At 40.7% G+C, this 12,400-nt stretch overlaps 1 protein-coding gene across 6 annotated transcripts in view; it reads right to left on the bottom strand.

Annotated features, from left to right (window-relative positions):
• Positions 1 to 12,400, bottom strand: part of LOC124788667 (tyrosine-protein kinase Src64B) — a 244,445-nt gene that overhangs the window by 32,301 nt on the left and 199,744 nt on the right. For all 6 annotated transcript variants that reach the window (XM_047255946.1, XM_047255944.1, XM_047255948.1 and 3 more), the window contains one exon: positions 2,469 to 2,622. In XM_047255946.1, coding sequence (XP_047111902.1) covers positions 2,469 to 2,622 — 154 coding nt within the window. The remainder of the gene's footprint in view (positions 1 to 2,468; positions 2,623 to 12,400) is intronic.

The following is a 12,400-nucleotide window of genomic DNA, read 5'->3' as shown; positions in this document are numbered from 1 at the left end:
CACCTGTTCTAGAGGAATGTGGGTAGGGTGTCCTCAGCCTCAATCCAGATCACAAAGATGTCATCAATGAATTCTTGGTGGTTAGGAAGGATTCCTCTAGATGGCCCATGAATAGGTTGGCATAGGATGGTGCCAGGTGGGTGCTCATTGCTGTATCCCAGATTTGTTTGTAGGCCATGCCTTCAAAGGGCAAGTCATGGTGACCAGACAGGAGATTGTAGGTTTGGAATCTGTAGGGTGTTGGGAAAGGTAGTGTTCAATAATCGCTAGACCATGGGCATTAGAGATGTTAGTGTAAAGGAAGGGAGGTATTAACAGCGACAAGCAGGGCACCATGTGGCAAAGTAGGGGGAATTGTGGAGAGTTGGTGGAGGAAATGGTTGGTATCTTTTATATAGGAGGGTAGGTTGCAGGTAACAGGCTGAAGGTGTTGGTCTATGAGAACAGAGAAAAGATTTGAGCTGAGACTGGAGATTCTGCTGGATTTCTGGAATGTGGTCCCTGTGGCAGGGTTTGTAGATTGACAAATCTGACAGCTGGTGGAGTCCTTCTGACAAGTAATCGTTGTGGTTCAAAACAACACTGTTGGAGCCTTTGGCAGCAGATACGATGATGAGATCAGGATCAGTCTCGATGGGGGATTGTGGTTCTTTCTGAGAATGAATGGTTAGCTTGCATTTTTGGGAGTTGGGGAATGATGGTGGGGCACAGTTCGAGTTTAAAAAATTCTGGAAAGTTAACAAGGGGGTGATTTGGGGGCAGTGGGGTGGATCATGGTTGGAAAGAGGAGTGAACTGAGTCAGACAGGATCCAACATTGATCTTAGGTTGAGTCTAATTGGTAGGGTTGGTGGCGAAAAAGTTTTTCCATGTAGGGACCGGAAGAAGGAGAGAAGGTCTTTAAAAATCCCACACGACTGAATTTGGGAGTAGGGCAAAAGGTGAGGCCTTTGGAAAGGACTGATACTCCCGTGACGCTAAGGCTTTTGGATGAAAGGTTCATGACTGTTTCTGATCTATTTAGATTCTGGATTCTTTACGGTGGTGGGAGGAAGTTTATGAGGGTGGGATAAATATAGTAGGTCTGCGAGGCAAGGTGTGTCAACTATGAGGGGACGTGAGGGAGGTTTGGAGTTCATTGTAGAGATGGTGGATAATTGTAGTCCAAGGCAGGAGCAGGAAGTGAACAGGTTGGTGAGTTTATTTAGGTGGTGTGCATGCTACTCTAGTTCCTAGAGGCCAAAGTTTCTATGAGCGAGATGGAAAATTCAGGAAAATTCTTTTACTGTGCATCCCAAATTCCTTTGTTAATTATTGTCCTTTACTCACATATTCCCTTTCTTGTTCTCACTCCACAACCTTTTATCCCACATGTGCACCCACAGTCTTATTACCTCTATCCTTTACCACTACTCCCCCCCCCTCCCTGCCCCACCCCTCCTAGTCTTACTCTTTGTCTAACTTCCCAACTGCACCTACCTCCTTTACCCTCTCTCTACTTCTTCTACTTCTTTCCTGTATGGTCCCACAAACAGCATTTTACTGTCCTCCAACTGCACCTTGCTAACCCTAACCCCCCCCCCCCCCCCCCAGCCTCCTCCTTATCACAATCACCCAGATTGCTCCTCCCATCGTGTGCAGTTGCTCGCAATCTGGCGCTGACAGCCAGAAGCAATGCTTGTGTGTGTGTGTGTGTGTGTGTGTGTGTGTGTGTGTGTGTGTGTGTGTGTGTGTGTGTGTGTGTGTGTGTGTGTTGTCTATTTCAGGAGAAAGCCTTGTAGCTGAAAGCTAATGTCTTTAGTAGTCTTTTTGTTGTGCCTGTCTGTGACTCAACATCTCCCACCATATGGTGAGTAGCAATCTCTCCTTTTCATAATGTTGTCATTATCCGATGCTGGATTTTCCATTGTCAGATTGGAATATAACATGTATATGAAACTAGACCCGTGTTCGTCAGATATAAGAAGCAATTGGAAAAGGACTGGCATGAAGGAGGTATGATGTACTGTTTAGCTTTTGGATAAAATGGGAATTTACCCACACATTAAACAACTGGTCATCTTTTTTCATGCCTGTACACAAATCATCATTTGTTTAACATGTGGTATACTTGTCTCCATCTATATGAACTATTCAAAATACTGAGATTATCTTCCTGGTTGCTGACTTTTTAAAACCAGAAAGCCCATAGATTTTGATACAAAGTGACTTTATTTGTAACAGAGGAGTTCTCACTTACAATAAAAATGTAAGCGAAGAAAAATAACGAAGAGAGAGATAGAGCAGGGAGCGGGAGGAGTGAGGGGAGGGGAGGGGGAGAGGGGACCGGGCGAGGGGAGGGGAGGGGGATGGAGAGGGAGAGTGTCTCAAAATCTCTATATCATTTAGCATGAAGCAGTTAATTTTTACAATTCTCGTAAGGTATTAATTGGGCATAATGTTATAACATTGCCCATTTTGAATGATTACCTTGTTTAGGGCAATATTCATCATCTTCTATCACACGTGCTAATCCAAAATCACATATTTTGGCTATGTTGTTTTCTCCTATCAAAACATTTCTTGCAGCAAGATCTCTGTGAATAAGCTGTTTTGCTTCCAGGTACTTCATTCCACTTGCCACCTGGAAGAAACATTCTTGTTTAACATTTATTTAATCAGTTAACTACATGAATGTCTGATAATACAGAGTAACTATGCATGTTTGAAATGAAACACACAAACACAGCAAGCTGTTCTACACAAAGTGGGACAAGCAAATATGTAGAGAGATTTTACTTAAAAACTATTAATACAAAAATTTATTTCTTACTCAACTATTACCGGTTTTTATATTTCTGTTTCACTTTTTTTTTACTAATTTTTTATTTTACTAACAGTACAGGGCACTACATCCAGAGATGGTATCACCATTTCAAATTACTTAGGACTGCCTGTTTTAAATTTATTTTTGGACATGCTGAAGATAATGACAATAAAATAAAATGACATTAAACAGACTGAGATATGGAATGTTAAGTATTGCTATAAACTCCACAAGCAGTGAAAAAATACCTTGCCCTAAAGTAAAACTTTCAAACATACTCATACCAGGCACGAATTTTGTGATAACTGTTATTATATTGTTGCAGTAGAGGGCACAACATAGCACAACTTTATAAGGAGATGTTAGCAGTTACACAGACAAAAATTTCCTCAGATTGTCCACCTGCTTAGCTGGGTGGTAACGTGCTTGCCTCCTGTGCAGTGGGCCCATGTTCAATTCCTGGCCAGGTTGGAGATTTTCTCCACTTGTGGACTGGGTATTGTGTTGTTCTCATCATCATTTCATCCTCATCACCGACACACAAGTCTCCCAATGTGGCATCGACTGAAATAAGACTTCCACTTGGTGGCCGAACTTCTCGGGTCTCCCGGCCAACGATGCCATACACTCATTTCATCCCCCCCTTAGATTAAAGTAGAATCAGAAGCGACTTGCAGTGCTAGTCATTAACACACAGATAAACTGAATAATGAATTCCTCCTTCATTTATACACTAAAAACTGAAATTCCATCCACGCCTCAGAAGGATTAACAGTGCTGACCAATGCTATGTCATCCGCAGCCCATAAGTATCACACTGCTATCCTGGCCGCTTTCAGCTGTTGTAACCAGAACCGCTACTTCGGAATCAAGTAGTGTTTCAATTGGGCTCACAAGGAATGAGTGCACTCTACTTGCCAACAGCACTCGGCAGACCTAGACAATCACCTACCCAAGGGCTAGCCAAGCATGACAATGCTCAACTTCAGTGATCTCATGGGAACTGGGCAAGGCTGTTGGCTCATTTATACACTGCCTAACAAAAAAAGCGAAGCACCCAGAAGGAGAGGAGAAAATAAAATGGAATTTCACAAATTGAGAGGATACATGATGTTATTTGAGTAATTACAAAATTTAGTCATATTTACGAATAATTTGGTAGTACGAGTACATTTATCAGTATGATGTTGCACCTGCTCTGATCCGCACGATTCAATTGGGAAGAGTGTCATAAAGCCATTGTATCATCTGAGACAAGCTGATACACAACTGTTGTAAATGGTCATTGATATGGTGGATAATGGCACTGGGACAGAGTTGAGGTCCGAGCCGGTCCCACCATGTTTTATTGGGGACAGATCCAGGAATGTTGCTGGCCACAGCAAAATCTCAACATCATACACATAGTTCATCAAGATACTGTGACATGAGAAGTAACACATAAGGATGCAGGATGTCTCAATGTACCACTGTGTTGTCAATAGTTACCTCAATCAAAATACCAGCTGTGCTGCCAGGAGTAACACTACTGAGCATCTCCAAAACATTGAAAAATGTGGTAATACAGAACCACAGTTTATTGCTGAACATGATTTTATGTTATTCGTCAACTGTCCATGCTTCCCAGTCGCAGCATCCCTCCACTACTGCTAGTCTCCAAATAACAGTGAAGGTTGACAGTATATGTTGCAGGGTATTCATTACTTGTTCTCACATGCCAAGTACAGAAGTGAATGGATTACCATGTACTTCGTGCACAGTACAGCACACCTCCACTGTGGTTGTCCTGTCCTCACATTCCCATGTCATTCAACATTGGCCCACTGGCCCTCTGACACATTCAAACGCCACGCCGCACAAATCTGGAAATTCCATAATTCGACCAGCCGTCTAAATGGAGAGCCACAGTGAGGCTCCTTTCAAATTCTGTCACATGCTAATAATACTGTCTCAGACAAGTTTGTGAGATCTCTGTCCTTCACAGTGAGCACTCAACATCCCTTATATACACTAGCAAGTTTGGTAGCAACACCAATGTAATGTAGTGCCTGCTCTACCATAAACATAAACTCTGCACACGAGTCTTGATGAGCCCATCGGTACCAATCGACAACCGTATCATCCTCTGCCAATGGCATCATTGGTTGCAGTATTGAGGGGCTTGGGCTCAGCAGACCATTCTCCCAGTTATTGTGTTTTCATGACCTGCAGCTGCTACTTTTCAATCAAGCAGTTCCTCTAATGGCCTCATGAAGCTCAGTGCACTCTGTTCCAATCCTCCTTTCAACACAAAATCCATGTTAGTACCAGAATCAAAGCTGGGTCCTCCACATGGTATTCACTGATCACTCAGCTATGGAGATGGATGGCTGCTGTGTCTGTCACTGAGAACTGCAACTTTAACCATTTACATAGCCACTGATGGTGTGTATGTGTACAAAGTCATATTGACAGCTGAATGTGTCTTAAGAGGGATTTACTTTTTTGTCCGGCATTGTATGAATGCATTTCTTTCCTACCCTTCCTCTTGAAGAACAGCTTCTTTTGCTGTAGACATAGGATGACTGTTTCTTGTACCTACTATCCTTGCTTCTGCTTGATTCTCAAAGCTACATCTCGTGTTTCCTCTCCTCTTTTGCTGGAGTATTATGTAGGGACTAAATATTTCTTTAGAACACACTTCCTTTTACTTTGCAAAAGACAAAAGGAAAAGAACATTTAATTCTAATAAAACACTCAGTTATGGTCTACAAATAAAGTAACACTGTCAACTACAAGTCTCATACCAGTAAGCTAGAAGATACACTGCAATACCACTGTAAGAAAGAAAATACTGTGTCTGAAACGTGAGCTGCTGTTTATTAGTTCAGCTGACTGTGAACAATATTCTAATTACATACAGGGTGATCATAATTAAAGTTAAACTTTCAAACCACTGTAGAAATAACACCACTGGTCATCATGACGTCAAATTGCAACGGAATATTATTAGAGAAGGGAGAAAACATACGGCAGAAGAAAAATGGATAGTTACAAAATGTAGCAATAGCTGGCGCTGTAAGCATCATAATGTAATCGTGGTCGACTACAAATGACAAATTAATCATACAACAGTGGCTAAGGTGTATGTTTGATGTTAAACAAACTGTACTACTCAGTGTGCATGGATGTACAGGTGTGATACTGTTAGTTACGTAAGCCCATCTACCACGGCAAGGGCATATCACATTGCATGGGAAAAATCACATTTAATTGTCCTGAGGACAAAACTCGCATAAAAAGCATCACTCACATTGGTTTTTAATTGTCCTGAGGCCAAAAAGCGGATAACAAGCATCAATCAAAATCAAATAGGATTATTAATTTCCATGTGACTGTCGCAAAACATGTTCAATATGCTCTCCACCGTTTTCTGCAACAACTTAAAATCGAGAAACAGCACGTTCCGCAACTGATTGAAGTGTTTCTGGGGTCACGGTCAGAGACAATGCGTGCCTTCAGCGCAGCTGTTTGCAATCGGAACATTGAACACAACAGCTAAGGAGATGGCAGCTGATAATTCTACCATTTCCGAAATGGAACTGCAGGAACTGCTTAGCTGGATTTGCATAAAAATGATCCCATCCACATATCCACACTGTTGGAGAGCTGGAATGACGTGGTTGCACAAAAGACACTCATAGTGCTTACCATTGATGGTACAGGTAAGAAGACTGGAAGCAGCTGTCTCCAAAAAAATATGGCCGTATGATAACTGATGCCGTAAACTCGCATCACACAGTGACATTTTCAGTATGAAGTGGTACTGGTTGATTTCCATATGGATTTTCCATTGCCCATATTCGACAATTCTGTGTATTGACATATCCTGTCAGATGGAAGTGGGCTTCGTCTGAACACAAAATCCTCCAAGGCCAATCATTGTCCACTTCCATGCGAGCAAGAAATTTTAAAGCAAAGGTCTCTCTTGCTGGCAGGTCAACAGGAAGCAACTCGTGCACATGGGTAATTTTGAATGAATAGCAAAGAAGGAGGTTTCGTAGGATTTTATGCACCGGGATCACAGGTATGTCTCATGTTTGGGCAATTCTCCAGGCACTATATGTTTGCACACCACCACTCATCTCCCCCTGCATTGCTGTGGCCACTGCTTCTGCTGAAGTTAAATCAATTCATTTCCTCCCTCTACCAGGTTACACACCAACAGAACCCGTCTTTTCGAATTTCCAAATCATTTTCTCCAGACCCACGGCAGTCATCAAACCGACACCTTTCTTCAAACCCTTCAGTGTCCAGAACTCCTGCAGAGCGATGTGTGCACAGTCATCATTTTTGTAATACAGATTTACAAGCAGAGTGTGATCCTGCATTGAGACAGTCATGGACAATGTCGCAGATGCGGAAAGAGGAAAAGCGATGTACCCGGCGTGTTTATACCAACTTCAATGGGTCATGTGCATGACGAGTGTTTTCATTTACACATTCTGATACATACAGTGCCATTTCATTCATTCATTCATTTCATTGTTGCCCTTATGGACAGTGTTTGAACTCGAAAATCACATGATGACACAATTTTCACTTCTTTCCATTCTTCCTCTTCTCTTCCCAAAATCTCTTCATCCTTTGGCTGTGCTCCTGTTTCCTTTGCTCTGTCCATTATGTTCCTGTCTTCTTTCTCTCCTTTACAATAAATTTTGCACTCCTAACTTTGTTTCTGAAGTATTTCCTGTCTCCTATCATTTGCCTGTTGATCCCTATCTGCCTTAAGTCTTCGTCTATTTCATGATACCAATTTGTTTTCTTGCTTGAGCTGTTTACTACATCAAAAATTTTCTTTGTAAGTCGGTTGTTGTCCATTCTCTGTATGTTAATCTGCGTTTTCTGATCGCGTCTGTTAGTCTGTCAGTGTGCTGGTACAGCTCTTTGGTAGGTCGCTTCATCCATATGCCATCTCTGTGAATTGGTCCAAATATTTTTCTGAGAATTTTGCGTTCTATTTTTTCTGTGTCTATGATGCCTGATGCTCCAATTGTGGTTGTTTCTGACGCGTACAATGCTTCTGGTAATACAACTGTTTTGTAGTGCCTAAGTTTGGCCTGCCTCGATATGCTTTTCTTATTATAATGTGACCATGTGAGTTTGTATGCCTTCTGGAGTTTCTTCGTTCGTTCCATGTTAGCTGCCTTGTTTGATCCTCCCATTTGTATGTACTCCCCTAAATACTTAAATTTTTCGACTCTTTCTACGGATCCATATACAGTATGCATGGTGCGTACATTGTTGGTCTGTCGTTCCATATATTGTGTCTTCTCGTAAGATACCTGCAGACCTGTTTTGGCAGCTATTTCATGCAAGCATTCCAGTGCTTCCTTTGCCTCCTGTGTATTATTGCTGAGTATGGCTATATCATCTGCAAATGCCAGACATTTTATGATTGTTTTGGTTTCACGTGTTCTTCCCAGCTGTATTCCTTTAACTTGTTCCTCCCACTGCTTGATAATTTTGTCTAACACCATGTTGAACAGGATTGGTGAGAGCCCGTCTCCTTGTCGGACACCTGTGTGTATGTGGAAGGGTTCCGAAATTTCTCCCATGAACTTAATCTTGGAGGTAGTGTCTGTAAGTGTCTGTTGTATAAGTGCCCTGGTTTTTCTGTCGATACCATATTCTTCCAGCACGTCAAAGAGTGTCTGTCTGTCTATGGAATCATATGCTTTTTTAAAGTCCACAAAGGTAACTACAGTGTTTCTTGCCTGTCTGACTTTCAAAAGTGTTCTCAAGTTCCAGATCTGTTTGATGCATGATCTCCCTTTTCTGAAGCCTGCCTGGTATTCCCCAATTTGCAGATCTGCTTGTGGTTCTAGTCTGTTTAATAGCACCTTAGAGAAAATTTTGTATGTAACTGGTACTAGCGAAATGCCTCTGTAATTGTTTGGATCTGACTTATCACCCTTTTTATGTAATGGATGGATCAATGCACATTTCCATTCCTCTGGCACTTTCTCTGTGATCCAAATTTCGGAGATAATCTTATGGATTTTTTTGGTGATGTTTTCATCTTGGAGTTTCCAGATCTCGGCGATAATACCATCTTCTCCGGCAGCTCTGTTATTTTTCATTTGTTTTATGATTTCCTCTACCTCTTCTATTGTGGGTGGATCAGAATCGGCATTAGGTGTGGTCTTTTGGAATGTTAATTTTCCTGTAGGTTTTTTGCAATTAAGAAGTTTATCAAAGTAATGTTTGAGAATTTTACAGTTTTCTTTTGTGTTTGTTTCCAGGGATCCATCTGTTCTTCGGAAGCAGAGGCTAGGGGGTTGATAGCCCTTAATATTTTCTTTGAAAGTTCTGTAAAAATTTCTTGTGTTATTTCTTTTGAAATCTTCCTCAATTTCTTTTAGTCTGTTATTGTCATATGCTCGTTTTTCCCTTCTGATTTCCTTCGATGCTAGTTTCTGAACTTCGTGAAATTCTTTCCATGTTTCTGAATTTCTGTAGCTACTGAACTTGTCCCATGCTTGCTTTCTTCTCTCAATGGCTTCATCACAATTTGCATTCCACCACCTATGTTTGCGTTTTCTAGGTGGTTGTCCCCAGCACATAGTCTTCTGAACTGCCTTCGCCAGATCCGTCCATGTGTCTATTGAATGCCTATTAATTTCTTCAACGATTTTATCCCTGTTTATCTTCAAGTATTCCGGATCAGGTTTGACTATTTTGTTTTGTGCTGTCTGTTTCAGTCTTGGGATTGGCCTAATCTTAACTTGTAGCAAATAATGATCAGACTCGAAGACTCCTTTACGTGTTCTGACATTTAGAATTTCCCGCGAATTTTTCTTGGATATGGCCACATGATCAATCTGAAATTCTCCCCACACTGTGTTGGGTGCTTTCCATGTTGTAAGTTTTCGTCTTGGTTTTTGAAATTGTGTTGACATGATTTTGAGGTTAAAGTTTTGACAATATTTTATGAGGTGTTCCCCATTTCTGTTCGTGCGAATATGTGCTGAGTATGGGCCTGTTATTTCTCTGAATTTTCTCTCCTTACCAAGCTGCGCGTTGAAATCACCCATTAGAATTTTCACATGTCTTTCTGGTACTTTGTTAGTTACACATACAGTGCCATTTATTGATCAATTTTCACACTATTTTTTTTTCTTCTGACATACGTTTTCCCCCTTCTCCAATAATATTACATTACAATTTGACGTCATTCTGACCAGTGGTGTTATTTTTACAGCATTTTGAAAGTTTAATTTTAATTATAATTACACTGTACACAGCTACATTCATATTCCAGAATGGGATACAATGTAACAGATTTCAAGCTATTTGGTCTTTTTAAAGTCTATGTGTACACAGTATAAACATCCATGACATGCATATGTTGACCCCCACCCCCCTCCCCGTCTCTCTCTCTCTCTCTCTCTCTCTCTCTCTCTTTCTCTCTCTCTCACACACACACACACACACACACACTCTCTCTCTCTCTCTCTCTCTCTCTCTCTCTCTCTCTCTCAACAATTTACGAGAGTCACTCAGTTGTTCTAATAATGCTATTGAACACTACACATGAATTGTAGAGTATGTTATTATATGATGTGGTTACTTACATTTGCGACACTGCCTTTGACCAGGTTGGAAATGTACCTAATTCCACAGCAGTAAAAGACTGTGGGTTGGTGGACCAAGCATATCATGTTCTTGTGTCATTCACTCATGAATGACTTATTGGCAGTCAGTATCCTTTAAGGATCAATTAGGCTGGAATGTAACAATATTATGAAAGGGACAGCTGCTATTCACCATATAGCGGAGTAGGTTAGCTGCAGAGAGGCACAAAAAAAAGTGTCAGAAAGTGAGCTCTCAGCCAACAAGGCCTTTGTCGAAAATAGACAAAAAACACACACTGGCATGAACATATTAACACAGTTTCTAGCAGCTAAAGCCAGAGACTGAGGTCATTCTGTGCGAGTTGCATTTGGGTTTGTGTGTGTGTGTGTGTGTGTGTGTGTGTGTGTGTGTGTGTGTGTGTGTGTGTGTGTGTGTGTTTTGTCTTTTTTTGATGAAGGCCTTGTTGGCCAAAAGCTCACTTTCCGGCAGTCTTTTTGCTGTGCCTCTTTGCGACTCAGCATCTCCACTATATGGTAAGTAGCAACTGTCCTTTTCATAATATTGTTATGCATAGTTCCTTACCAATAAGTTTCACTATCTGGTGCAAGTAGGAACATACCGGCTGATCAACTGAAAATTACTTCCAAAACAGAACTGTGAAACTGTTGCACTCAGATAAATAGGCAACTATTCCCTGTAAATTGTTCTTTCAAAAACATTTGAAAACAAAGGTAACAATCCTGTATGTCCCTAGCCATTGAATACTTAAATCTCTCTGGGAAAATATCTAGCTGTAAAAAATGTGGCTAATTGCTCTGAGCACTATGGGACTTAACTTCTGAGGTCATCAGTCCCCTAGAACTTAGAACTACTTGAACCTAACTAACCTAAGGACATCACACACATCCATGCCCGAGGCAGGATTTGAACCTGCGACCATAGCAGTCTCGCAGTTCCAGACTGAAGCGCCTAGAACCACAAGACCACCGCGTAAAAAATATGTTATACACAGATCAGTATACTGCTAATGTAGGGTGCCAAATCCTTCACTATCTTATTTGGCTTCTAATCATTACCATATGAATCCTTACAGTTCAGAGAATTAATTATTGCCAAAATTTCCTGTCTATTAGTATCCAACAGTCAAATCTCCAACTACACCTTTAAAAAAATCAGTATTCTGCTACTATCAACTCAGTTCACCCACATCAGGAAATGATCACTGGGGATTTTTGCATACCTCAGTATGAGTAATATCAGTAAAATCTTTACTCCTCATTTCAGTGTACTGGTGGTAGAACCTACCTGTTCTACTATGACACTATCCTCATTATATACTGTTTTGATATTATTCTTAGATGCTATGTATTGTACTTATAAAACTCATACTTTCTACTTCTTAGGAATAGATTAGATTAGAGATTAGATTAGATTAGTACTTGTTCCATAGATCATGAATACAACACTTCGCAATGATGTGGAATGTGTCAGGTTAATAAAAGGTGTCTATACAAGATATTACATTACACAAAACATTACACGACACTTAATATTTTTAAATTTTTTTTTATCAAAGCCTTACAGTATTTTCTGTAACAAGCTACTGAGGTTAGCTCATTAGCTTCCAACTGTGCTGTAAGTTTTTGTACAACTCCCACTTTCTTTTACATGGTGCCTTCAGTTTCCACACTGACTGCCTGTCACTATAGGGATTGTATGTCATGCATCTTAGAGAAAAGCCACTTTCATAAAATGTAAGAAGTCTGTATGAAAGTATTGCATTTATCATACAAGTACTCTGAACAGTACATATTGTACCATGGAAGGTACCTTTAAATGTTGAATTAATGATTCTACTCCTAATGGATTACTGATTAAATTTCTTGCAAATCTTCCTTAATGCCTCCAAGCCATTACCTTGTGTTCTGACAGCCCAAGAGAGAGTGCTTTCACAATACAACTATCCACTAACAAGACA

This window comes from Schistocerca piceifrons, chromosome 3 (assembly GCF_021461385.2).
Source record: "Schistocerca piceifrons isolate TAMUIC-IGC-003096 chromosome 3, iqSchPice1.1, whole genome shotgun sequence".
NCBI lineage: Eukaryota > Metazoa > Arthropoda > Insecta > Orthoptera > Acrididae > Schistocerca > Schistocerca piceifrons.
Note: the sequence above shows the minus strand (reverse complement) of the source record. Positions and strands in the feature narration are given on the sequence as shown.